The sequence below is a fragment of the Agelaius tricolor genome, unplaced genomic scaffold (assembly GCF_023055355.1).
Source record: "Agelaius tricolor isolate 1412-34295 unplaced genomic scaffold, bAgeTri1.0.p SCAF_2, whole genome shotgun sequence".
Classification (NCBI taxonomy): Eukaryota; Metazoa; Chordata; class Aves; order Passeriformes; family Icteridae; genus Agelaius; species Agelaius tricolor.
In genome coordinates, this window is record NW_027269262.1 from 69,711,896 (window position 1) to 69,739,204 (window position 27,309).

Below are 27,309 nucleotides of genomic sequence, written 5' to 3' on the forward strand. Positions count from 1 at the left end.
GCCCAAAAAGCCAACAAAGTCCTGAGCTGCCTCAAAAGGAGCATGGCCAGCAAGTCAAAGGGGGCGATTCTGCCCCTCTGCTCTTGTGAGACCCCACCTGGATTGCTGCACACAGTTCTGGTGCTCCCAACATAAGAGGGAACTGTTGGAGCAAGAACTGTTGAAGCAAATTGGGCCATGAAGATGGCAGCCTGGGAAAGCTGGGGCTGCTTAACCTGGAGAAGAGAAGGTTGCAAGGAGACCTCAGAGCACCTTCCAGTACCTGAAGAGGGCTTACAGGTGAGCTGGAGAGGGACTCTTCATCAGGAACTAAAGTGATGGCACAAGGAGCAACAGGTACAAATTCAAAGAGGGAAAATTTAGATATTAGGAAGAAATTGTGAGGGTGGTGAGGTACTGGAACAGGTTGCCAAGGGAGGTTGTGGATGCCTCATCCCTGGCAGTTTTGGGGTTGGATAAGGTCTTGAGCAACCTCAGTAATGGGAGGTGAGGGTTGGGCCTAGATGATCTTTAAGGTCCTTTTCAACTCTTAACATTCCATCATTGTATGAATAACCTAAATTCAAACTGCCATTGTAACAATTAAAACAATTATCCTGCATGCCTTGGGGTGTCACAAAATAACATTAGACTGATACTTGTTAGAACACTGTTCTGACTCTTCTTTCATCTGTGTTTTTTAGAAGTAGGCAAGTTCAAAGAGATGGATCCTTCTGCCATAACTAAAACATGCCTCCTGATACCCAGAAAAATTGCAAAGAACCCCAAAAGCAATCTGTTCCTCCTCTCCTCCTCCCTTCTTCCCAAAAAATCAATAAAAGCTCTCAGACATAGGCATTGTATTTATGATGTAACTTACAGCAGAAATCTGTTAGTTTTGTCTGAAGATTTCCTAACACTAGCCTTGGGAGGAAAATGATGCTTTACAACAGAGCTGATCTGCAAATAATTGTTGCACCAAATTCCTGTAGCAGCAAACCCTACATTTTATGCTATCACCTGGTGGCACTGTTATACAGCCTGCAACATCTCTGTTTTCAGCACAGGGCTCTGGGAGTGCTCCATTTACCCTGGGGTTACCCTGGACCTCCCACCCAGGAAGCTTTGGGATGGGGGGAGCCAGCTGACCTGGACACTGGGTTTTGCTTTGGACTTCAAAATACAGCTGATCTCCCAAAACAGGCATTGACATTTGGGAAGAACACAAATCTAAACTCCATCTCAAGGCTGGTGTTGATATAGATAATAATAATTTGCATGTAAGTTTCATATTTCTGATACTTCTTCCATAAGCAAGACACTAGCAAGCTAACTGAAGGCCTAGGAGGTTTCAGTGGGAAAAAAAATCCAGAAGAAAGCTGTTGTATTACTGCAGATGTTTTTAAAGGAACTTATTTCACTGATCAGATAAATATGAAAGTCATGTAATATAACCCCCAGAAAATAAGAATAGTTGCAAATATTAACAATCTGTCCAGTTGGTAGAGATTATATTTTTAACTGCTTCCTTTAACAAAGAGAGAATAATCTATACATTGTGCTAAAAAACCCCAAATCAAACTGACCAAACCTACATCTTCCAGATAGTATCCTAATTTACAGGCAACTGATGAACATTCAAAACTGAAACATCAGTTATGCTAATAAGCAACAGATACCTCTTCAGTGTATGAGGTTAGATAGCACTATACATAATTTTGCATTCATACATATGATGTGCATTGGTTAGAAAAACATGATCCCAGTCAAGTCTCTAACAACTAAAAATCAAATTATATTTAGGTTTTCCCCCTCTATTTTTACATCCTATTCACATGTAAGTCATCCTGACAGTAGGAAAGGGGAAGTGTAAGTCTGCAAGGCAGTGGGTGCCTAAAACAGACTAAATGTTCCCATATATTCCCCCTCACAAAACTATAACTGAAATTATCAATATACAAGAGCTGAGATTTCTGTATTTTTCCTAATAAGGTACATTACCTACAAATTCTCTCCCTGTTCTTTAAAATTAAAAATGTCTTAATACCAAATGTGATGGATAGGAATGTTGTCAGCAGAACAAGGATCTGAGAAGGCTGGTTAATTAACAGAACACTGGGTTATGGTATGAGACAGGGCTTTTCTGATGTTCTGTATCTCTACTTGTGTTTTCATCAAGTAAATATTTTTGATAGCTTTGCTCCTCTTCATTGCCTGGGCTCCCCTCTCATTTACTTGCACACCCAGCCTTGTGCTGCTCTCTTCCTGTATTGGTGCTTCACTGACACTATACTCTTCATATCTGTGGTGCTGCCATTCCTTGACTCCAACACCTTTCCCTGCAATCTCTTTCTTTACCCAAGCAGAGTTTAATAACTCAGGGTTTATTCAGATGAATAAACATCCCTCAGACATATTTATTTCAACTCTGTGAAAGAAAGCCTCTTTTAGCCTTTCTTTGCTAAGTAATTTAAACTGTAATTGTAATAAAGAGGTTTTTTTCTTTCTCAGTGCAAGACAGCTTCACTATTCATGTGTAAAAAATAAAGAATCCTTTTTTCAAGTTGTCCTTAACTGTCACTTAACACATTCTCCCTCTTGAAAAATATAAAAATTAAATCAGTCAAAAGGACTTGCAGCATCTTGTTCTTAGCAGAGTAGAGAAAAATATTTATTGTTCTGAAGAAGAAGTTTGCCAACTATCCAAAAGCAAATGAAGCTATGCTTTTTCTGTCTCTGGTAGATGAAATAGGAAAATCAATTTGATGGCAAATATGGTGGTAAAGCAGTGAAAGAGATGTGCCTTTTAAAAGACCATCAAATACAGGAACCTCATTCAATGAACACTGAGACACTGAGTTGAACCCAATCCATCTTTATTAATGGGGCTTATTGGAGAAAGTGTTTTCTGGCAGGTCATTTACAATCACGTGTAACAACGACATGGTATTGCTAAGCCTACACTATTCCACTTGGTTATATTCTCATTCAAAAAGGCAATCCTTCAGAACCACCTTGTCAGGGAAAAATAAATTCTCCTCTCTTGGAAGAGCCTGCTGTAGGGTTCAAGGTGAGCCCTTTACTTCTCAGATTATTTATCTTTACTCTCATATTTTTTACTTGTGATGAATTACAGTCCCACTAGTAACCCTACCAGGGAAATGTGGTGTTTAAGGAAGGCTAAACTGCTTGGGCTTGGTTTGTTTTCCAGCAAACATTGAATAAGAAATAAGTTTTATGTTTTTCATTTGGCATATTATTTTCTTCTATCTGACAGGTTTGAAATGTGTGCATTTAATATTGATTAAAAAAATCACAAGAAATCAGTGCAGATTTAGATCAGTGTCAGATAACATGACAAAGGTGTTCTACTCTAACTAAAAATATCCAGATCAACTCAACTGTGCATTATGTAGTTGTAATCCCACAGGGATTTATCTTTTACTACTGGAGCTGAGTTTGGGCCAAACCACTAGACAGCTGAGAGTCAGCAGTGGTATAATTCAGCATTTTCTCAGGGTTCACACTGGTGATGGTTTCTCTCCAAGATCCCAGCAGATTTCAGTACCTAGCTGATGCTAACATTAGCAGCTATGTTAGGAAGTCTTGACCTGTGAACAATCAGTGTCTCGTGTTTTATTAAAATGAGAATTTCTTGGTTTTAAATAGAACATGTAATCCAGTTTGTAGACAGAATTTAGGCAAATTTCTCAAATCATAATTTTATTTCCTAGTACATTTATGTTTTTAAAAGTGACTGTAGGGAGGAGCTATTTTCTCTGAGATTTATTCAGAGCAAGAACATCAGAAACTTGGCAAACTATCAAAGAGCCAACCTCAGCACTGTCTTACATAGAAGTGTAAAGAGAAAAACATAATTCAAAGTGTAGATAGGTGACAAAAGCACCTAATTCCATACCCAAGTGGTCACACAGGTTCCTTAATAAATGCATGGCAAAAGTGCCTGAGAAACTGCAAGTCAACAACCCTTAGAACAGGTCATGCTTGTCACATTTCCTCTGGCAGAGGAAACAGTCTGTCATTCTATCTTCTACAAATTAAAAGAACAAAAGAATCTCTCAAGCACATTAATTAATGAGATTCATTGGAAACATAGCAGGCTGCTGCCACTATTTAGTTTTCATGAACGTATCTAGCCAATTAGTATCTAAATTTATAAAAAGAATTTTTGTACATGTTGAATATTTTATGCTTGTAAAGTCTTTGCATACTGCTATGTGCATACTAATGCTCTGTAATTGTGGGATGTTCAACAGTACAATAACTCCATGATAAAATCTAACTGTTTTTCTTGGTTCAAGATAAAAATCAGGGTTTAGTGACAACACTCAGTTCCCATAATGTTTTTGAGGGAAAGAAGCAAAACAACAAGCCATTTTATTAAAATACAAAAGGACCTTCACAGCAAGCTGTTCTGAGGGTGATCCTAACTCAGAAGACCTGTCTCCTGAAAATCAAATCTGACTCTTATTTATCTAGCAAAATCTTTATCTAGCAATATTTATCGAGCAACATCTAGCAAAATAATATGATAAATAATCAGAAAACATGAATACAGGAAAGGGTAAAAATTTGTTTAAAAGGAAGACATAAAATGACAATCTGTTTGAAGCCCAGTGCAGGCTTCAAGGTATTGGATAGCCCCTCATGTTAAGGACCCAGAAATATTAGGCAATGGGTAAGGTTTGTTCTGGCACAGTATAAATGGCTTGAATTACATCTTTGAATTGGATCATTCTCACAGGAAAACAAGCTCCTTGAACAGGAGGGAGATGGTCCCACCCCATCAGCACAGGCACCTGCTGGTGGAGACTGCAGTGGGTCATGCCTGAGGATCCGTGTCCCTGCACAGAAGGATTTGATCACTTTATTCCAGACTGACTTTGGTTTCAGTGTAGTTATTCTACAATAAATAAGTCCAGATTTTGATCTTAGATTTCATGCTCACATATATGCAGTATGCAAGGAAACTCAATGGCCTCATTCACCATCTTCCTGACTTCTAAGGAAGTCACTTTGCAAACAGGTTACCAGCAGTACTTGTGGTTTGATCCTTTCCATAATATCTTTGTCTACCCCCTCACCCCTCATCTCAGAAGGGCTTTTTATGGATTTAAAGAAAGTTTAAGGGAAAAAATAAAAAAAATATGAGGACATTTGACACCACTGAGTTTCAATTAATGCCCCAAAATTATAGCTTTCATGATATATGTACAGAGAACTGAAACAATCATTAAAACAGAAATATCACACTCCCCTTGGACCAAGAGATCTCCCATGATATTTTAAGACCTTTTAAACATTCTTTTTTTTTTCTGAGAGTGGAGAAGCAGAAAAATTCAGCTACCTTAAACTTTATTTTAACTATAAAATATAACAAATTTTTATAATCAATTTTAGCATAATTTTTAGCTATTATCAAGCTGTCTGAAAAAATTGCACTTGATTTCAGAATGAATGAAATATGAATAATCACAACAGGCGCTTTGGTGTGCTAACATTCCCTGTACTTATAGAAGATGGAGTTGTTGGGTCTTAAAAGCAGCACAACCTCTTTGTACATTCTCTTGCACTGGGGAAAAAAATTTTTCCTTACATTAAGCCTAAATCTCTTATATTTCAATCTCTAGGCTGGCTGTGTGCCATTGTCCTGCCTTGCACCACTGCAAAGAGCAGACTACAGATATGTCATTGGCAGCCTCCTTGCAGACAGCAACAGGCTGCTCTAAGGTGCCCTCAACGTGTCCCTTCTCCAGCTCCCTTAGCTGTTCCTCACAAGGCCCCTGATGACCTTGGTGACTGCTGTCTTTAGAGCTTTTTCCAGCCATGAAGTAGTCCAAACACCTAGGCCACAGTGCCCCAACATGGACACAGGGCTGCTCTGGAAGATGATGACCATTAGAAGTGAAGCTGAACAGCCTATGGAACAGCCCTGGAAAATCCTTCTGGCCCTTTTTGAAAAGGGGTCTAGCATTTTTCTTTTCCAAGACATCATGGGCCTCCCATGATCTCCATAACCTTTCAACAATGAGAACCTCACAGTGACCTCAGCAGTTCCTTCAGCATCCTTACTATGTATTCCAATGGGTCCCATCACCTCCTGTGGATCAAGATTTTTCTCAGAATCACTGACTTAGCCCTTTTTCACTACCAGTAATACTTGTTATCCCAGAACTATGTCTCCAGATTCAAAAGCCTCATTCTTATCTGCCTCTGCTATCACTAAATCACCCAGCTATTTCAGCACTGAATCAGTATTTTCCTTCTTTGTTCTTGCACTGCTAGGAGGAAGACTTTGCTATTTCCCAGTACTCAAAAGACTGGTGCTCAAGGAACACTATGTTAGAAATCAGGTCCTTTTTTCTCTGTCATTTTTCTCTTCTACAGAAAGCTCCAATGAGAGAGAGAGAGACTGAGGATGATGCAACCTCTTAGAGCTGAGAGCTTATAGGTCAGATCAGTTTTTTTTTTTTCTTCCCCCAGGGATTCAGTTTTAGTATCCCAAGAGTACACATGATTAGCTGATCTTGCAAGCTGGGTAGCTTGTCTGCAGAACTATAAAAGATTTCATCTTTATCCTGAGGAAAAGCAAGAAAATTAGAAAATCCTGAAATATTTCTTGCCCAAAATGACTCAGCAGATGATATGATAGCATTCTATATGATTAAAACCAAAACCAGATGCTAAGAAAAGGGAAATACTGAGATGAAAGGACATTAATGAGCATCACTTTTCTGGTGGATGCTGTCTCTGTAGCTCAGAACTAATTTATATTCAAAGGATATGCAGAGTATCTGTAAAGGACAAAAGAAGGATACAACATTAAAAACTGGCCTGTAATGGCTCCAAGTTTGAAATACTAAAAAAGAGAAAAACAAAGACAAGAATAAACGCTTGCTTGCTCATCCAGAGTAGCTGTGTGATCTGAATCACTAATAAAAATCTTCAGAAAGGTTGAATGAGTAAGGATTTTGCATAGTTACTGTTGCTATGAGAGACACTTTCCATATTATCCACACATTCCACAAATTATTTCCCTTTCCTTATCACTCACAAACAGGTAATGAGGTGCTAGGAAAATAGCCTCCTCCTCCTCCTCTAAAAGTTTCTGAAAACATATTTGAAAGAAGGCAGTCAGAATGATGCTTTTCAAAAAGTCCTGAGTGTTCAATAAAGAAATTATAAAAGGAGTGAATGGGACAGAGTCAAACTCTGCAAACATGTCCAAGCAGCATCTGGATCCTCTGAGGCAGAGTTGAAAGCTCCATCTCTCACCTCTCCTTCTCTAAAAGTGAGAGGATGAAGCTGAAATTTACAGCACCTACTGCATCAAACTCCACCATTTATCTAACAGCTAATACACCTGTGTATGTTATGTGCTTTGCTAGTATCAGCAACAAATAACCAAAGCAATTTGGGAGCCACTACAAAAAAGAACCACATTCAATTATGCAGGAGAGTAGAAGCAAATATATTCAATGGCCAAATGACAAGAGTGTTATTTGGAAAGAAAGTGAAGTATTCTTTGCAGGAAAACCTCTCTACAGTAAATACACTAAATATCAGATAATGTCTTCTAAAAAGAATAATATCTTTCTAGAGTATCCCAAATAACATCTTGCAGAGCAGGAAAAGGTTTGCACACTGAAAATAAGAGTACCAGAAGTCACAATGTCTGTCTTTCAAACAAATTTTATGCTTATTTTAGAGGAGAATGTAAGAGGCAACCCCCCAACTCTGTTTTTAAACAGTGACTCGATAGCGGGTAGTCCCATGAGGTAAACCCCATAAAACTCTCAGCTTGATTGTAAATAAGCTTGTATTTTCAGGTGGATCTCAATGTTGTCCTTTTCCAGTTTTGAGTCCATTAGCAGATTCACTGTAATGTCTGACTAATTCTCCCAAAGAAGCTCCAATAGCTCCAGCAGAGGGAGAGATCTCTGAAATATGAAATCACCACTTGAACTGATGTTAATGCCACACATTAATTTTATATTGGCAGATTCTGTGACACTACATAAATTTAGTAACAAATGTGTATAAATTCATATTTAAACAGATATTCCTGACATATTTTAAAGTAATATTTTTATGGAAGCAAACTGGAATGTATGCAAACAGCAGGAAAATTAATCTACTGCATATCTAAACAAAATGATATTTATTTATGTTTCCAAATCATTGCATTCCAAAACAGTCATGGCTTAAACAGACTCACTGGAAAGCATATATCCCAAAGGTTAGCTATAATTGTATCTACTAAATAGTAGCTGACCACTTTTCATTTAGTTCTTCCTTTCATAACAGGAAGAATGGATTTATTAATCACTTGATAGATACATTATGTTTTAGGTTTCCCCATAAAATAATTTCTAATATACTCTCACTTTATAAATACTGTTTTATGCAGCTTTGTGCATTAGTAATAATTCCTGTAACCAGTTATAACTTATATTTCTATTCATTAAATTCTTTGGAATATCCATCTTCTTTTCACAACAACACATTTAGAAGTGCTGAATTATTAGAAGTGACTTGGGGGTGCTGGTTGACAAGGAGCTCAACATGTCCCAGCAATGTGCACTGGCAGCCCCAAAAAACAAATGTGTCCTGGGCTTCATCACAAGCAGTGTGGCCAGAAGGTCAAGGAAGGTGTTTCTGTCACTACTCCACTCTCTGAGACCCCTCCTTGAGTATTGCTTCCAGCTCTGGGACCTGCTGGAGCGAGTCCAAAGGAGAGACACCAAAATGATCACAGGGCTAGAGCACCCCAGCTATGGAGACAAGCTGGGAGAGTTGGGGTTGTTCAGCCTGGACAAGAAAAGGCTCCAGGGAAATCTTACAGCAACTTCCCAACCTACAAGAAGGGAGCATACAAGAAGGATGGAGAGGGATTTCTGGCATGGGTATGAATTGATAGGACAAGGCTTTAAACTAAAAGAGGCTTAGTTTAGATACTACAGAGAATTCTTTACTGTGAGGGTGGTGAGGCATTGGCACAGATTACCCAGAGAAGGTGTGGGCACCCCACCCCTGGAAGTATTCAAGGCCAGGCTGGATGGGGCTTTTATAAACCTGGCCTAGTGCTAAGGTGTCTCTGACTATGGCAAAGGGATTGGAGCTAGATGAACTTTAGGTCCTTTTCAACCCAAACCATTCTGTGATTCTAAACTAATCCCTAAAAAAAACTAATCCCAGCTAAATTTGAAGCAACTACGCACTGAAACTTTGTCTCTTACAAACAAGATTAGGAACTCACATAAACATCAGTCTTTTCCCAGTTATCACTTTGGCATTAGCTACTAGACAATTGTTTTGGAAACTTAGTCAATTTATATGTATTTATTCAGAATTGCTTATCCCAAAAGCTTAATTTCTCTTCCACACTGATTTTATATTAGTTAATTCAGAGTAATAATATGGCAAGGTTAAGCTAGCAGAAAATATTTTCTCTGTTAAGAATTCTACTGACCTCATTTGCAAGAGAGAATGAAGGAGAAAAGAGCTTCTTTCTTTTTTTCCTCTTTTTTTTTTTTTTTTACAAGCGGAACATGAAATTAACTTTTTTTTAAAAATGGACCACTGTAGGGAAAGGAACTTTGGCAATTAGTATTTCCCAAGTGTCCCTACGCTGCATGTTATGTATATATACATACTTAGGCATTCTGTCTAAACTGCTAAGTGTGTGTAGTTGTAGCAGCAACACCTTCCACCAATGACAGAGATTGTGCCAACAAAAGATGTCTCCTGAGGCAGTTGATGGTTGTTCTAAATGAAATGAGCTGTGCTAGCAAGAGCCTGAACAACAACACTTGCATTAGGGCTTTTATTAGAAGATACAATGAAAAAAAAAAAAAAAACCAAACCAAAAAAACCTGCATTCCTCATCTCCCCACCAATACTGCACTATAACATTTTCTAGTATGAACTTCTGCCCTTTTTCATAATTTCTTTTGCCTGATCAGAAAAATATTTTTATCTAACCTTCTTATTTTTAAATCATGTATTTACTCTATAGCAGTGCTGCAGTTTTATTTTAAGAATAAAGAAGGCCTTTTACACAAGAAGGCCTTTTACATCTGTAAAACCAGGGTTATTAGGTAGGCAGTCCACTGGCTATGTCCTTTTAGAGGTATCTAAGCACGATACACCAGGCTTGCCCAGCTGAGTATACACCTCAAATGCATGTCTCTATAGGGCAATATTAACTACTTCATTCACCTTAATAAATTGCTAGAAGTATATCCTGGGGCATCATGATGTGAAGAATAGTCCTACAACCCTTCAGCTGGGTCCTACAAATAACACAGCTGAGATGTGGCCACCTACAAATGGCTCTTGTAGCTGGACAGGGCATTAAGCTGATACAGCCTTACTGCTTTGAATTCAGGTTACCCATATCTCCATTTTTATTTAATATTCCATCCCCTTTTTCAGAGTGCTGAAGACTCAGGCACCTTCTTTTTCTCTTTTGAGGGAGTTGCTGAACAAAAAGCACTTCAGAAATAAGTGGCCTGGATTTTTAAGTGCTTGAAGCATCTAAAAAGTCTAATTTTAGGTTTTTATTTTTAAGGGTCTTGGGTGCTGTTTCTAGAGTTCTCCAAAAAACTTCATCCAACCCACCATACAGACTGTTTTTCCTGCACTCATCTTATTAATCTAGAGGTTTCCACTCAATTTCTTCACACCAGTTCAGCACTGGAGGTGCTGGAGCCTTCCTGCCTGCTGAGCCTGCCATATGGAAGAGCTATTTATCCCCCTCAGTGACTCTCCATTTTTTATTTCATTTCAAGCAAGCATACAACTTGTTCCCCATTGCTTCTCCTATCAGTTCTTCTCTTTCTTACCTACTTTCCCCCCCACTTTTAAAAAGTGCAACTAGCCTCACTAAGTTTGGAAAGCACCTGAAGTGTAGTCTGTGGGAAAGATGAAATGCAAAATAAGTAACCTGTTTATAGCTATCTAAAGTAGGTGCAGTACTGATGAAATTTAAAAATCTCTTGGAATTACCAGACATTCCTTCCTCATTACTCAATCAGTTTTGGAAGATCTGGGTAAATCTGTGTGCACATAAGGTGGCACAAACAAAAAATTAAAAATATTCTGATGCTAGAGAGCCTTTAGAAACCCAACCTCTTAGACAATTGCCTGTGCCTACTCACGGTAGCTGCAAGCATACACAAACTGCTACAATTTCTTCTGCAAGGCATATGTGTGCAAGGTAAATGCTCACATCTCTGGATCTGCAAAGCAGAGTTTGATTTACAGAAAGATCTCTGAAGTGCTTTCTGCATAGCCAAATAAAAAAAACCCACATATTTTTAAAATACCTTTGATTTTTTTTAATACTTCCCATGAATTGATGAATTAAAACTGGTTACACATTTCTTACACATAATCATATGTTGCATGGCTATTTAATAAAATGGACAGATATTAACAAATCCAGTTAGGCCCCGAAATAAGTTTTGGTTTAATAGACAATGTGATGCTGACAGTTCCATTTTAAAGCACAAACCGTCTATATGCACAAGTCTAAACATATATGTGATACTTTTTTTTATGTATTTGAACTCAGTTGTCACATCTATAAAATACCTTACACATCATGACAATTACTTAAAATAAATTCTTAAAGAGCAAGAGAGTAACACAAAATACATTTGGCACTTGTTAGCTCAAGCTCATAAACACTGTCATTTGCCAATTTGTTCAGAGGTTAAAGTAACAGAATACTAATTTTAAAATAAAAGAAAAAAGTCAGCTGAGAGCATTACTTTTCTAACATATTTTCTCAATCCATTTACTTGATCTTGAACACAGGTTGCTTTTAGTAGAACAACATGAAAACAAGGGCAAAAGAAGGTAAACATCTGTGTAATTGTATTAAGTTGGCCACAGATCTAGTGTGCTTGTTTATGCTATATAACAGCCAATCAATCTTACACAAAACATCACAGGAATCTGAGGGGTTTTTCTATTTTAGACTAAGGGTCTGTTACAGGTGTGTCAGAAAATTCATCCTCAGAAAGTAATAGATTATTTGATTATATTTTAAATATCAGAAGTTATTTTTGAGACAAGTGACATAAAATTTATTTTAAATCAAGAGGGTGATATAGGTCATAAATTAACATATGCCCTAAGAAGATAATTATTCTTTCAGGTACCAAAGCCTGACTTTGGTCAATATTGATGGGGACTCAATATTTGAGCAACTCAGTGCAGTAAACATGTTCATCTGGTGTCAATACTGTGCTGTCCAAGATTAAACCATTCATTTTCACAGTCATCAGGAATGTGTGCCATCAAACATTTGAGAAGATACAGAGCAGCTCTTGTCTCTTTAATTTGCCTGTCAGCAAAAGTCAGACATAATGCACTATGTAGTAATACTGGCTCTAGCAACTTAATCTTTGTGATTTAGACAAGTCCCATAGACAAGGTTGTGTGTATAAGAACAGAAAACCAACACCTCTCCCATCCTGGGTCAGTTCAGATGGCTCTGGACTCTCCCAATACAAGGATAGCAGAAGATGATATTTGGAAAAAACATGCAAGTTTGGCCACTTTCTGTGGTCTGTTCCCCTCATACTTCCCTAGGGTCTGCAACTGTTGTTCACTAACGTCAGCATCTGTTTATGGGCAAGTTGCCCACAACTGCTGGACACACTGTTCATGTTCCAGCATGACAGGCAGAGAGGCAGTGGAGTATCCACCCCTGGAGACTGTCAAAACTCAGCAAGACAAAGCCTTGTCTGTTCTATCTGGTGCTGGCTGAGGTCCTGCTTTAAACAGGACACCAGACTATACAACCTTCAGAGGCCTTTTCCAGTCAACAAGTCTGTCGAAAAAGTGCTGCACAATATCCAAACAAACTATTCAAATGTACAAACAACATTCTGTTACTTCAGCACAGAGGTTACATCCTGAACAACTAGGGCTCAGAGCCTGTGATCACTTGAAGCACATATAGATTGGAGTTCACAATATAAAGATTGCATAAACATAAATGGGTAGATTGCTAATGCAGTTTCCTTTAAAAGCAACATAACTTATAATGACAGCCAGTTTCAAGGGATTAGACATAACACAGTGAAAGATGTCTAAGGAAACACATTTTTCTTGATCTTTTAGTCAAGTGAAAGACATGTAAATAGTTCCCTTGGAGCAGAACAAACAATCACATTATACTGCAATAATTCAACAGCTCACAAACTATTGCCAAGCAACAGGATGAGAGGCAATGGGCAGAAGTTGATGCATGGGAAGTTCCACCTGAATATGAGAAAGAACTTCTTTACTGTGCAGGTGACCATGCACTAGAACAGGTTGCCCAGAGAGGTTGAGGAGCTCCCTCACTGGAGATATTCAAGAGCCATGTGGACACAATCTTGTGCCTTGTGCTCTGGGATGAGCCTGCTTTAGCAGGGAGATCAGACCAGTTGACCCACTGTGGTCCCTTCCAATCTTGCCAAAAGGAGTCAAGCACAATCTCAAAATTATCTGTGGGGAAGCCGGCTGCAAAACATGTTCTGGGGTGCCTAAGATGGCTTTAAAGAGTCATGCAGATGCTGACATTCCAGATGAAAGTTCAGAAAACCAAAATATTCAGGGAAAGATACCAATAAGTCCCATAAAAAATTCTTCATAACCTGTGTGCCTCTTCCCTCTCCAAACTGGAAATCCTTCCTAATCAGGAACCTTCTAAACAACCTCTGCTGAAATTCCAATGCAATCCACTGTAAGAATTACATTTTTCCTAAAGCATCCCTTTCAAAATTGCTTTTACGCCTTCTTCAATACTTCTTCTTATGGAGAAAAAAAAAGGAGCAAGAAAGAGTTCAGGTAAATAAAGCAGGTCAATTCTTTAGAGCAATTTGACATCAGCATTAAGATATGATAACTTAATGCTCACAGCATTAAGATATGATAACAAATGCTCACAGTGAGCATTTGTAAACTTCGAGGCCAGCTGCTGTTAAGCAAAAGAAATAAACCACAAATGAAGGGACAGCCCCTGCTTTCATACAAAGCATATTTGATTTTTCCTGTGGAAGGAAACTCACCAATGGTGTAATATCTCTTCAGGTCGCTCCTCCGCGGGTTGCGCCTCTGGCTGTGGGTGCTGCTCTCCTGCTCCTCCTCGGGAGCTGCTGTCTGAGGGGCAGGTAAAGGTCTGCTGGGCTGAGGTGTCTGAGCTTCTGCTGCCACTGGGTTGCATCCTGGCCCACTAATATCCACCGACTGGGACTTTTTCTTTAATCTAAAGGCAATTTAAAACAGTAAAGTATTACTAATCATGATTCTATAGCTAGATTATGTGTAGAATAACAGTGATATTCTACTGTTCGTTGTACAATAATTCATGCATGTCACAGCCGAACAGGGAACAGCAGTGATAAATTAGGCCTTGCATCAATTTCCCCTTTCAGGTTCTGCTAAATCAGTCACAGCACATCCATCTCCCATGTAGCTCCAAATAGTAAACTGCCCTCAGATCAGCCTGCAGAGCTGCTTGAAGGATCAGTCCCTAATCTTTTTCCAAGCCGGGCTGCCCAACATTACCCTGTCATTAAGTTGCTTGGCTTAAGTTTCCACAGATGAGGGAAGTACAAAGAAATTAAATAATTTGCACAAAGTCACAGAAAGCCTTGAGAGAAAAGAATTTATGTAAGATCTTCTGAATTCAGTTGTAGCTCCACAACTGCATTTTCCATTCTTCAATATTTTCAACACATTGTTTCTCAAGAATCCCACTAACCTCAGGTATCATTTTTGCACTGCAATAGCAGTCAACAAAGAAAAAGAAATTATCTTTTCTGCAGAAGAAATTAGTGTTCAGCTCATTACTGGCAGGCAGGTATTGTATGAATTATTAACCACTATTCTCTGGCCCCAATTATCAAACTATTTTTTTACCCTTCTAGTTGCACACACATCCAGACATAACATCACAATTTGTGCACAAGTATATTCTGAGACATTGTTAAAATCCTTTTGAAAGTGGAGGCAAATGACATTTTCACTCTCAACTCCTCTTCAGATCTAGACATTTTATCAAAATTCTGAGGGAAAGACTCAACTAACTCTCAAACCCCACTTTGGAATGGGGTGAGTACACCCCTGTCACTGATTCACCATAGTTCTGATATCTCCACTATCTCTAGCAACATAAAATAGAGGTTACTATGATGCTAAAGTTATTGAATAGAGACAAATGACCTGTTACAATGGAGTTCACAGCATACACATTGGATTTAGTCAATACTTTTCTTAAATTAGATCTCTACAAATATATATAGCTGAGTACATTATTTGATCCTGGAAATAAAAGAGGTTTATGACATTGCAGTGAGATATTGATTTGAGAGGAAGGGATCATAAAAATGCTGAAATTTTGCAGTGAGTGAAGTAAAATTATAAAGTTCTGCAATGCTAGAGGATAATTTTATTAGGCTAGCAATTTAATGCTAAGCATCCCCCTCTTAACTCTGCACTTCCTTATTTTTCAAAAATTTTCTCCAGCTACTGGCTGCAATTGAACAGCATAGACTACTCCACTGAGTATGGAATCTGCTAGTTTAAGATATTAACTGATTAAATGTTGTCATAATAATAACAACTGCTCTAAATAGGTTGGAAAATACACAGGTTGTGATCAGCCTCCAGAAGTTATGTTAATGTATCAACATGTATGTAGAATATTATGAATTACACTATGAGGGCAAAATAACTATACTCATATAGAGTATTGCTTAGTCCAGGGAAAGGACTAGAAGTTAGAAAATTGGCAGTCAGAAATTAACTTCTCTATGTCATTCAATTTTCACTAGAACCTTTTTCTGGACTAGTTCAGGGTGTCTTGCATTTGAAGTAGTGGTTCTCAGCTCCAATTGCTCCACATAAACAGTTTGGGTTGACAGGGACATTTATCACTCCTACATATAAGAAAGGCTGTACTGCATCATCTAGACAAATATCTCCAACAAGTCCATCAATGGATATCTTTCCAGCCTCCAGTAGATTCTGGTTTATGGGTTTTCTGAGTTAGACACTGCACCATTGGATTTATATTTCTTGGCTTGTCCTTAATTACTCCAGAACTCATTGAAACTTCTGAGGTAGGCAGCATCCAGCCTTGATGGTTTCTGGTTTAACTCTGCGCTGTGTTCAGACAGCAACACCAGTAGCTTATTTTAATGACTTTTAAGAGTGACATGAGAAAAAATGAACAGCTACTGCTCCACATAAACCAGCTGCTTACATTGCTCTTGCTGTTCAAAGAGCCCTAGAGATCTGGGATAAAACTATCACTGTGACAAAACTATCCTTACTTGAAGGGCCTTGGTCAGTGGACCCACATATGGAGTCAGTGGAGACACAGCTTGGGATATAACAGCACTGTGAGCACTGATACATATAAAATCAAGAATGGGCAGGGAATCCTCTGAGTAAACATTGTGTGAGAAGAAAAGAAAGCTCTTTTGCTTGAAATTATGTTCCTGAAACTGAGACCTTGTTTTTAACACTTCCAGCTTTAAGCCTACAGCTGGTCAAATATATTTACCTAAAATGAAGGCTGGAATATTTCACTGAATTATTAACAGTGAAGTGCTGTTCTATCAGAATGTTATTCTGCTATATTGTTGAGTATACCATCTCTCAGGTGATATAAAAAGTCTTTGTAATTCCTTACCACTAGAAACTTTTGAAGATTTAAAGGATGACTTCTGAGAAGAAAATCACTAGTTTTTAAGAAGTAATTCTCTACCTCAGACCACAGATTTCACTGTGATTGCAGGGTATTGCTTCTGGTTTTTGCAAAATAGCTGTGGGCAAAGAGGCTGCAAAGTGTTCAGCACCTCTCCATAATCCTGAGGCCTCCAGATCAATAAGGGTACATATGTCCTGCATTATGCAAGTCTATGTTCTGCCCCAAAGGAAGACAGCAGGTGAGTGGAAATAAACGTTAAAAATTGAAAAATACTGTTATGATTTATACTTTCAGCTGTGTTATGAACACATTCTTCATCACCAAGGCTGTCTGAAGGACAGTCCAATTAATAAAGCTGTCTGGAGGTAGCTAATAAAATAGCTTGCTGCACTGTGGGGAACACCAGATTGTTATTACAAATACACTGTCTATTCTTCTACCATCACATAAGAATAAAGGGATAATACCTGTCATCTGCACAGTAAAATTTTCACATGGCCTTTTTGAAGTGACTTATGATTAAAAAATGACTTGGTTGAAATGCCTGTAGCAAATTAATGTCAAAAAATTATCTATTCTTGCAATTGAGAATAATTTAAAAGTAAGACTTCCAAAGAAATAAGTACCAAAATTAACAAAGCAGGAGCATGACAGCCAAGCAAGTGCATGTAATATTGTCAAACTGTTCATGAGAGACCATGGTGACAGTGCTTTTGCTGGCAGGAAAGACACAGGGTCTGAATTAATCCAGACTGCAATAACAGGGTCAGCTGAGCAGGACACAGGTTCAAGCAAGGACACAATTTTATGGCAATGACTTGACAAAAACAAGCAGTTTACTCTAATGCATCTTCCTTCAGCCCACCTTAATTGGATATTGATACAGCCATGGCTAGCATATAGTTTGAAAAATCACTTTGAAAAAACACTGTATCTTCAGTAGACCACATGTCTTGAAAGTAAGTCTGAATTCTTCATGCATTTTGAAGTCAAGAGAATGAATTCTACATAAGCCTGACCCTTCTCCAACACCCTGCTCTATTACTAGCTTTGTGTTGCACTTGGTTTTGGGTTTTCTGCTGTTTTCTTTTATATATATTACAGCCTCACAGTTGGGCTGAAATTATTTATTCCTTGTCAGAAAGAAATCTGAACATGAAATGTCTTGGGATCAAAGTCCTCATTCTTCCTTTGTTTCAGGCTGCCTGCTTGTAGAAAAATAAATAAAAGGTATAAGAAATGCTGTGGCAAAACTTTTTTATCTTTTATTCTATGTATTTTGTAGCAGCCTTCACCTAACTTTTCAACAATGGACAACACAGGTCTTTCCATATTGCCTGGTGTGATACAAAATGCTGCTGCTGCAGCCTCCCAGCTGACAGCCAGATAATGATGGCTGCAAAGAGAGCACTGCACTGGTGGGGCTGGGAAATGCTTGTCTAACAGCAAGGACAAAGTCCTAACTTGACTGAGATCTGAAGTAGAAGGGGCAAAACTTTCCTTTTCTGCAACTATGCTTAAACCATAAGAACTCCAGGGGAGAGAAAACCATGCAAGAAAACTAAGAAAATCTGCATCCTTTGGGACATGTGGAACCCTGAACTGGTTACTACCCTGAGCTGTCTCCTGGCTACAGGCAGCTTCTGTGAATTTTGGTTGTTCTCTCCTTGGGATGTTAGAAGAGACAGGCATGTTTCTAGCAAAAGTGGCTCACTCAGAGGAGAAGTTAACATGGAATAACTCTGAAGGACCAGCTGTTGACAAGTAATCAAGACAACACATCCTAGGGCCAAAGCTGGGGTTACTCAGCTGCTGGTGACCAGGTCTGTGCTTGCTTGGAACACAGCTGAGCAACACCTTGGTTTGACACAACCCTGCTCAAACACACCCTTGATGCACCCGTTTCTGTAGTTCAATTGCACTATTGCTAATAAGCCATTAAACTCCCATTTCTCCATCTCTATCTCACTGTATTTTCCTAGGACATAACGCTGCTCATCCCATTAACTCCAGCTGTTGAAAACCTTCTATGCAGCCTTGGTACCTCTAATCTACTGAACAGAGGCACAAATCCCAAATCAGCCTCTCAGAACTTTTTGATTACTAATCACTGAGGGTTAATCATTCAGCTAATCCAGGAGGAATGTGCATCTCCAAGCTGTGTGATATGACATCCCTGTAGGTAGGTACACTGACTAGCTGTTGAACTTGCACTTTATTTCTCTGTCCTTCCTCTGCATACAACTGCAAGGTTTTCTACTGCATCTTAGAAACCACCTGACAGATGCTTTTACCTCCTCCTGCCCAGCTGGCACCTTGAATTCTCCAGCAGCACTTCCCAGGAATGGGTCACTTTGAACAGTTTCTTACCAGTTCCCTTCAAAAAAAAAAAGTCATCATGTGCTTGGTAGGCCATACATATAGGAAGTCCTGGGGCAAGTGAATTACCCAGAAACTCTGCTGTAGAATTTATGAGCATTAGGATTTCATTCCTGGCATTTACTATCACAAACCTATTCCATTCTTAACAAAATCCATGCATTTTTTTTAATATTACAATGTCAAACTGATTTTTTTGTAAAGCAGAATGAAAAAAAAAAAAAAGGGCACTATTTTCTGAAGAGCTCCTGAAAGCACCTAAAACCTTCATGGCTAGTAGTCCAGACTGAAACAAAAGGGGAAAAAAAGAGAAGAAACCATTTACAGTGGAAACAAACAGCCAAAAGAAACATCTCAGGAGGAGCTGGGAATCTGAACAATTAAGTCTTTGTGAATTTCTAAGAAAAAATCCCTTACTGCAACAAAGATTTGGAGGAAAACCTAGCTCATTCTTATCTACCGAGTACAAAAATCCCCTCTCTGTGCCCCTTGTGACTATTGCAGAGATTTTACTACACAGTTAATAGGAGAAGCAAAACCTTTCATTAGAAAAGTGATGTTCACTCTTCAGAGAAGCATTTAGGAATTTTGAATGCTCAGAAGAGCTGGTTTTGAATTTGATTTCTTTGTAGCAAGAAATGTGATTGAAACTGATGTCGACTGCCAGGTTTTATCTGATTTTGAAAAAAAAGCCCCAAAAAACAGGCAAACTTCTGTTTTAAATCCAACACTACAAAGGCTTGGCAACTTAAACACAGGAGAAGGCCTAACCCCCTGATGTCTGCACAGAGAGCCCCCAAGTTATTTTATTCTCCTGTGGACACACTGCTTGTACCCCAGAGACAGGACAAAAATCTGCATTTGTACATGGCTGGGGCATTCTTTGCCTGCTTTGGCAATTCAGAGAGGTCAAGCAAAAGGCTTGAGGTCTGCAGTCAGGCTCCACTTACCACACTTCTGCCTGCCTGCAGCATGGGGCAATGCCATGGAGGGCTGCTAGAAAATCTTTTGCTTAATGCTCTTGAGTATGACCTGGCTATGGCTCTGGCCAACCCCTCCCAAAAGGAAGATAGCAGAATTAGACTGGCACAGAAGAAAACACCTGTGATGATGATGAGTTGGTTCCTCATGGCGCAAGGTGAAACAGACTGTGGGAAGGAATTACCAGCAGGGAATCACCCCATCAGCACTCAGAAAGGGGGAGGCAAATGGTTTTACATCGATGGAACTTGCAGAACAACCAAAGGAAGGCAAGCAACATGTTTGGAGCAAACATAGCAAAGTACTTCTTTGAATGGTGTATATATAATTGCATGACAGAAATAATTGTACAGACCAGGAGTATCACTTGGTACAGAAAAGAAAGCCACGAGTCAGGCAGAAAGCATCCATTAGAGGCTGTGAAGCATGCAGGTACTTCAGCAAACAATTTCCCTGAGCCAGGGATTGCTGGAAGGTGGAGGTTTTTCACAGGGAAAGAGCCACTCAGTGCATGCTCCATCTTTTGTATTATCACTAATTATCCACTACCAAGTACTGCAGGCAACCGAGTGCAACAAACTTGCAATTCAAATCTGAATTGGCCATTATGAATTGCAGAGGAGAAGAAACCAAACGCCAGAACGCAAACTAGAATTTAGGACGGCGCTAAATCAATGTCTCACAGTAAACAAACAAAAACCTGCAGAACAGCCCTTCAGCCTGTTCCTTAATGTGTGATCATGCAGCAGAGTTTTCAGAAAATGCAAGCAGCATATGAGATCATTTGACGGCGCAGAGCAAACACAACGTGATCTTCACATGGGTGGCGATGGGAAAGGATTAGGAATGAATTCACACCTACTCAGCCCACAAAGCAATTCAAAGTGGCAGGTATGTATTAACAATGTAACACTGAGCCCAGCTTCAGCAAAGAAAGCATTGCAGGCATGAGAGCTATGTGAAAAAAGAGGCATTTCAATATTGTATTTTGCTTTATACTTTCAGCATTATGTATTTGAACAAGTAGAGGAAGCATACAAAACACCCTTTTTTTTCCTTTATACACATTACTAAAAATTACCATGCAAAGACACAGCAATTGTTAATTGTCAGAGTACCAGAAAGCAAACCAAAACCACCTATTGTTGTGGCCACAGCACATGCAGAAAAATCGCCACCATCCCTCACTCTATAACAAAGGACAATATCGAACCAGAAGTTTTGACCAGGCTTCAGGGAGAAGATGAATAGTATCTAAATAATTGAAAAATAGCTTTTTTTGCTGTGTGGAACAGGCAACCCACACCCTTTTAACAAGATTTATAGACAAATTTGGAGCCTCATGGGTTTCAAGGACACATCACAGAATAAAGAGTTACAAAAATAAACACAAACCTTGTGATTATTCCTGGGAGCATGACAGCACTGCTACAGGTAAACCCTTGGAGGATCATTTACAGAAGACATAAAGATTGGTGGCTGCCAGGTTAGATCCATGAACTCCAAGCGGGAGAATCCAGAATCCACTTGTGGTTCAAGTGTGACAAGGCATTCTCACTGCCTGGGAGAGAAGCGTTAGTGAGTCCACGGGCAAAGGAGTCAGAGTGCTCTCCACACCACACATGGGCCTGGAGATGTACATCCAGGAGGATGAGGCATGGCAGGAGCAGGGAGGGAGGTGGTGATGATGATGATGGAGAGGAAAATGGCAGCAATCACACTAAATACATAATTCAACTCCAATAGTCATAGCATATACAATTCATTCTTCTTTTCCTGCCTAAGCCTGTGCAAGGATTAACAGCTCAAGAACATATGGTTTCTCCATGGCTGTATAATATTTTACAGCTGCTTTACATGGTGGAAATAATATGCTCTGCTACTAAGGTTGGTGTTTTGTCAAGGATGAGAATTTCTTGATCTTTCAGAATTTTGAGAAGGTGGGTTGCAAGGCTGTACTATTTGCTGACAGATATCTTGATTCTGGGCATGTTTTAGAAGAAATGTGTAAAGTAAATTACTACTTTGAATCTCACTATTTTGTTAATAGCTGCTATACTGTTATTTAAATAACTCCCACTAGTTCCATTTTCACAAAAGCTCTTCCAGTGCACTATGCAAATCTACTTCAGTACAATTTTCATGGGTCTTGAAATTTCCAGCTCTGTCATACTAAGCCCAGAAAAATTTTGCATAATGGTTTAAAAGTGATAATGATTTCTATTTCATTCTTGTTTGTCTCATTAATGCTGCAGGATTGTATCTATTGCAGTTTTATTTATAAAGATGGATTCAAACTGTCCAGACTATTTTAAGGTTGTATCTCTAAGTCTTTACTTCACCTGTTTAGAAGTTTCCGAAATTTCTTTATTATAGGCTATGCAACCAGCACCCAGATCCTATTCCCCTGAAAATTACTGTGAGATTGTCACACATCCTGTACTGTGGAGGATCACATTCTACATTACCATCTTCCCTCCCATGCACTGAATTGAGAGTTTTCAAGGGCCAGGATATCCAGTGGTCTGGGAGCTCCACGGTATACTCTTAGACATACAGAATACCTTGCTTACAGTGAAGCCATACAAACTCATAATATTTTTCCATGTAATTAACTTTGTCATAGTATCAATTATTTTCTATGTTAGCTGCAGGTAATTTATACATCAACAAAGCTGTTTTATCCACGGACTTTAATTCGGGCAATTGCATTTACATTTCTGATTCCAGCCCTATGCTTGACTGTTTTCTGAGTTGTTTACAAGTCAGCTGCAATATCCCTGGGCACTTAATGTTCCCAAGATTGCTGTGCTATATGCAGTCATAACATGCATACATTTATGTAGTCAAATTTGGAAGCAAAAGGGCCTTTTAACTTCTCAAAGAGATGGCAGAGCAGGTTGAAAGTTACAATGCTCTTACAGTACCACAGATTTGTGTGTTCTAGTTCTACCATCTCAACAAATAATCATCAGCACAGCAGGCAACCACAGCTCAGGTTCAAATAACAGGCTGTGGATATGTTGTCACAAGATATGGAAATGCAAATCTGCACATTCTTCTGCCTTGCCCAGTAAATCATACAGCTTGAAACAACTTTAGGACCTCATTTGAAATATAAAACTAATTTATACGTCATTATTATCTCTATTCCATGAGATATAAATGGGATAAGACATTCTGATCTCACCACTAAAAATTCAGCGAGGTATAAAGGCATTCTGTGAAAGGGGAATTGATAATAAACCATCAGTGATTGAGATCCAGCCAGCAACATCTGAGCCCAGGCAGATACAACAGCCCTGAGGCTGCAGTGCCTCCAGGCAAGCGGGGACCTTTTGGTCTGGCCTTCCTCCCGCAGCAGAACATCCTGTGCTGCCTCCTGACGCCTCTGCCTTGTCACAGGGAGCTGCTTGGCAGCTGAATGCCAGCCCTGGGGCCAGAGGTGCAGCAAGCCAGGGAGCCCTTGGTGAGGGCATTAAGACATGCTGCAGAGCGTAAACACCATGCTCTGTGAGCTGCCAACAGATCACAGGGCTGAGGAGGGGACTCAGTCCAGGGCAGAGAAGCACAAATCTCACAAGAAATCATCCAAACTCTCCTCATGCTCCTTTCCAAATGGAACATCTTCTTCCTCGATCAACAAGATTTACCCTTGTACTGAGCCTGAAGTGCCCTTTGGGCAAAGTCTCTATGAGGAGGCTAAAACATCTAGAATTTCTCCTTGCTAGGATCATAAACTGGTTCTCAGAGTGTTCTGCAGGATATAACTCCATCACATAGATCTCTGTGGAGACACCTAACTTGTCAAAGGCAAGTTAAAGACTAGGCAAAATGAGAAATCTTTCATCATCATTACCAAAGCAGAATTGAATTTTTGCCTTCCAACTTATGTATAATTCTAGTGTTTTGAATAATAAGTATCATTTTAGCATTTTAGTGAAATGTGCAGAAAACATATAGCCAGTATAAAATGAGCTTTATATTGCTTGGCTTTTTTGAATATTTGATCTATACACCACATCCTTATTGAAAAAATGTTAATTTAAGCTCTGTTTACTTGAGGGAGTTTCACCATGTACTGGCCACACAGGTTTTAAAAATTTTTATCTCGTTCTTTTTGCATTTCTTATTCATAAATAAGGTTAGCTTATACTAGATGGGAAATAAAGATCTTCAAATATACAGGAATATTTTATAATTAAGACAAAATTATCGTTCTGTCTGCCTTCTGTCAGGAGACCCTCCTGCTCTAAGCACTGAGCTCTGATTAAGTACATCCAGCTTTCTCTTTTCACCCAGGGTCTTCAACATGGCCAAGCAGATTCTGGCACTTCCACCAGGGCTCCCAGAATGGCCCAGAGGGCTGAGTGGGGATGCCAGCCCACACTCTGCTCTTTCAGACACTGCAGCTGCACAGTAGCTGAGATCCAGAGCCCTGGTAAGGACCCTCCAGACACAAATAGAAAACAGGAAGTCTGTTAATGGCACCTTTGGAGAAAATGCTATCTTGGGCATATATGTTTTCATTTCTTGTCATCCTAAGAAGTAAGAAATGCCCCTTCATAAGCTGACTAATAACAGGCTGTACTGAGAATCTATATATAAAGGAGAAACATACTTCAGAACAGATAGGTTGTGAAATACTGCTTACTTATTTAAAAACAAATGGAAAACCCACACAACTACTTTGTTTCTCGGTTCTGTGGAAGTAGGAGGAACATTTTCAACAACTTTTTACTTTGTGTTCACAATAGAATAAAGGTTGTAAAGGTATTTCTTTATGTTTTTACCCTCCAGGCACAGCCCACAATGATGATGATGATATTCCCCCTTGGCTGCAGAAGGGACTGTGCACCAGGGGAAGCTCTGCTGCACCAAGCAGCAGAAGCCACAGGAGACAGAGAAGCTGCAGGAGTGGGAGCCAGGGCATGAGCATCCCCAAGAGAGAATAATTTGGCTCAAGCAGGCATAGACATGTGCCTGCATTGCATGTGCAATGATCAAAGCATATCACTGGCTGCCAGAAGCCACTGAAGATACAGCTAGAAGATTTCCACTAATTTAAAATACCCATCTTCAATAAAAATGCTATGATTCATTTGGATTTTTTCCATTTAGTGGAAATAAGGCACTCCTAGACTAAAGAAAATGTTGTCACCACCAGATCTCCTGCTGGGAGGCCGTGTCTGTGCGCAGTGCCCGGGCTGTGGGCTGCTGGAGGTGACACAGGTGTCCCTCTTGCCTGAACTTCAAGCAGGCAGGGTGGACTTTCCCCTTACATCTGTCACAGAAAAAATAAATATGTCCTCCAGTACTTACATAATTCAGATTTATATAAACATGTAAGATTCTTTAGAAGGTGTACATTTTTAAAAATCTACTTTTAAAAAATATTTAAGCACACCAGAAGACATTTTTCAGGCTTTTCCTGAAAAAAAATCTATACCTTGTTTCTACACCACTATTAATAGTTTAGCATTAGGAAAGGACATTGCCTAAGAAAGGAAGGTACTCTTGTATTTTACAAGTTATAAAGTTCATTTTGTTATCTACAGACCAAAGGCTTAATTTTTAATTTTTGTGTTCAATAAACCCAACTTGACAAAATGTACTGTAGTAATCAAGTTTGTCAGCATTTTTGCAGAAGCTGAACTTTCTTCTGACAAATGTTGCCAGTCAAATTAGAATAGAGAGCAGCATGATGAAGTGTGTTACTGCTCAGTCTTTAATAAATCAGTTGTGTTTCCTGAGTCTCTCCCAGCTTCCTGACAGGGCTACTGATTCCATGGCATCCTTAGGTCCCTGCCTGATGCTGAGGCCACCAGCAAGGTGGCTCAGCTGTCTCCATCCTGGGAAGGAGGTGACCATCAATGCACCCCATGGTTTATCGAGTGATACCACCCAACCTTTTTTCACACATGTGATGTAAATCTCCAGCTGTCCATTTTAATGCCAACAGTAAAAAGAAAGATCTGACTTGCAGGAGGTGAAGATACCTGGGATCTTCTCAGCATCCTACTCTGGCAGAACTGTATTTCTTGAACCAGCTGTGGAGGCAGGTCACAGCTTGCCAAAGACCACTCGCCTCAGTAGAAACATGCACATGCTGAAGTTCAAGAGCAGACAGCTTGCCTCCTTCTGTGGAGTTATCTACCAACTCACTATACCATAAAAACACTTAAATATTAAAATACTGAATATGTTGTAGAGCATTTAGAAGCCTTGTAAAAAATTGCATGAATAAACATGAAGGAGTTGATGCCTGAGAGGCAAGAATGTGCCCAGGATGATACAAGCCTGTTCAGATCCTTGCCTTAAGGCACTGATCTTGGAAAACAAAACATTTCAGTGCAACACCAAAGAAAAATGATCCCTCTCAGCTTTTCCCTCAGTTTTTTTTTCAGGACATATCTTGCCTCTGTGTTCCTGTGCTTCAATGAACTCCCCTGGTCAGCAGTGTTTGAGCTGTTTTGTCTTCAGTAACAGCACTCTCTGTCCAGGAGCATGGGAAGGATTTTTGGGACCACAGTGCCTGGGCATGCACACTGCAATAAGCACAAGTATTTTATTCTTTCTTTCCCAGACATTTACAGAGGAGCTGCTTGACATTTAGGAGCAGTTACCACCACAGTCTTGGTGGATTGAGAAGGAAGGAAGATGCTCCTAGCAAGAAGTGGAGATACCCAGAAGGGCAGTGTCACCCTGCAGTGACATTGCAACAGGTTTAAATGAGGTGACCAAGCTTGATGCACAGATTAGGGACCTTTTTAACCTTTCAGCTGCAGGTGGGGGAGAGAGTGAGGCAAAGAAAGGAAGAAGAGGAAGGAAGGGGATGACAAGCAGCACTCCAGGCAGCCACCCCTGCCTCTGTAGAGGCAGCAATGGCTGCTGCCCAGGCTGCAGCTCGTGTATGCTGGGAAGGACCTCACCACCACTCATGCCTTTTCCCTTTGCAGGTGGGACTCACAGGCTGCACATTCTGAGATTCAAGAGGACAGTCTAAAGCCATAATTCAGTTTCATACTGAAGTAAAGACATGTCCTCTCCAGTAGATATGGATGACCTTTCCCTTGAACCACCATTTAGATTTATGCCTGTGACAAGCTACAATCTTTTCCTATTTTTTTTCTGCTCACAATGATACAAAATAGAGTTGGAAAAACATAGAAACAAGAGATTGTATAACACAGCTGCCCTTCAGTGTTTTTTATTTTAATTTTCAAATCAAT

At 39.5% G+C, this 27,309-nt stretch overlaps 1 protein-coding gene across 10 annotated transcripts in view; it reads right to left on the reverse strand.

The window, feature by feature from the left end:
* The window catches only part of OXR1 (oxidation resistance 1), a 355,200-nt gene that overhangs the window by 119,637 nt on the left and 208,254 nt on the right, over window positions 1-27,309 (reverse strand). For 8 of the 10 annotated variants that reach the window (XM_071421385.1, XM_071421381.1, XM_071421378.1 and 5 more), the window contains one exon: window positions 14,070-14,266. In XM_071421385.1, the coding sequence (XP_071277486.1) occupies window positions 14,070-14,266 (197 nt within the window). Of the gene's footprint in view, window positions 1-14,069; window positions 14,267-21,472; window positions 21,639-27,309 lie in introns of all 10 variants that reach the window. The other 2 variants (XM_071421386.1, XM_071421387.1) reach the window with 2 other exon arrangements.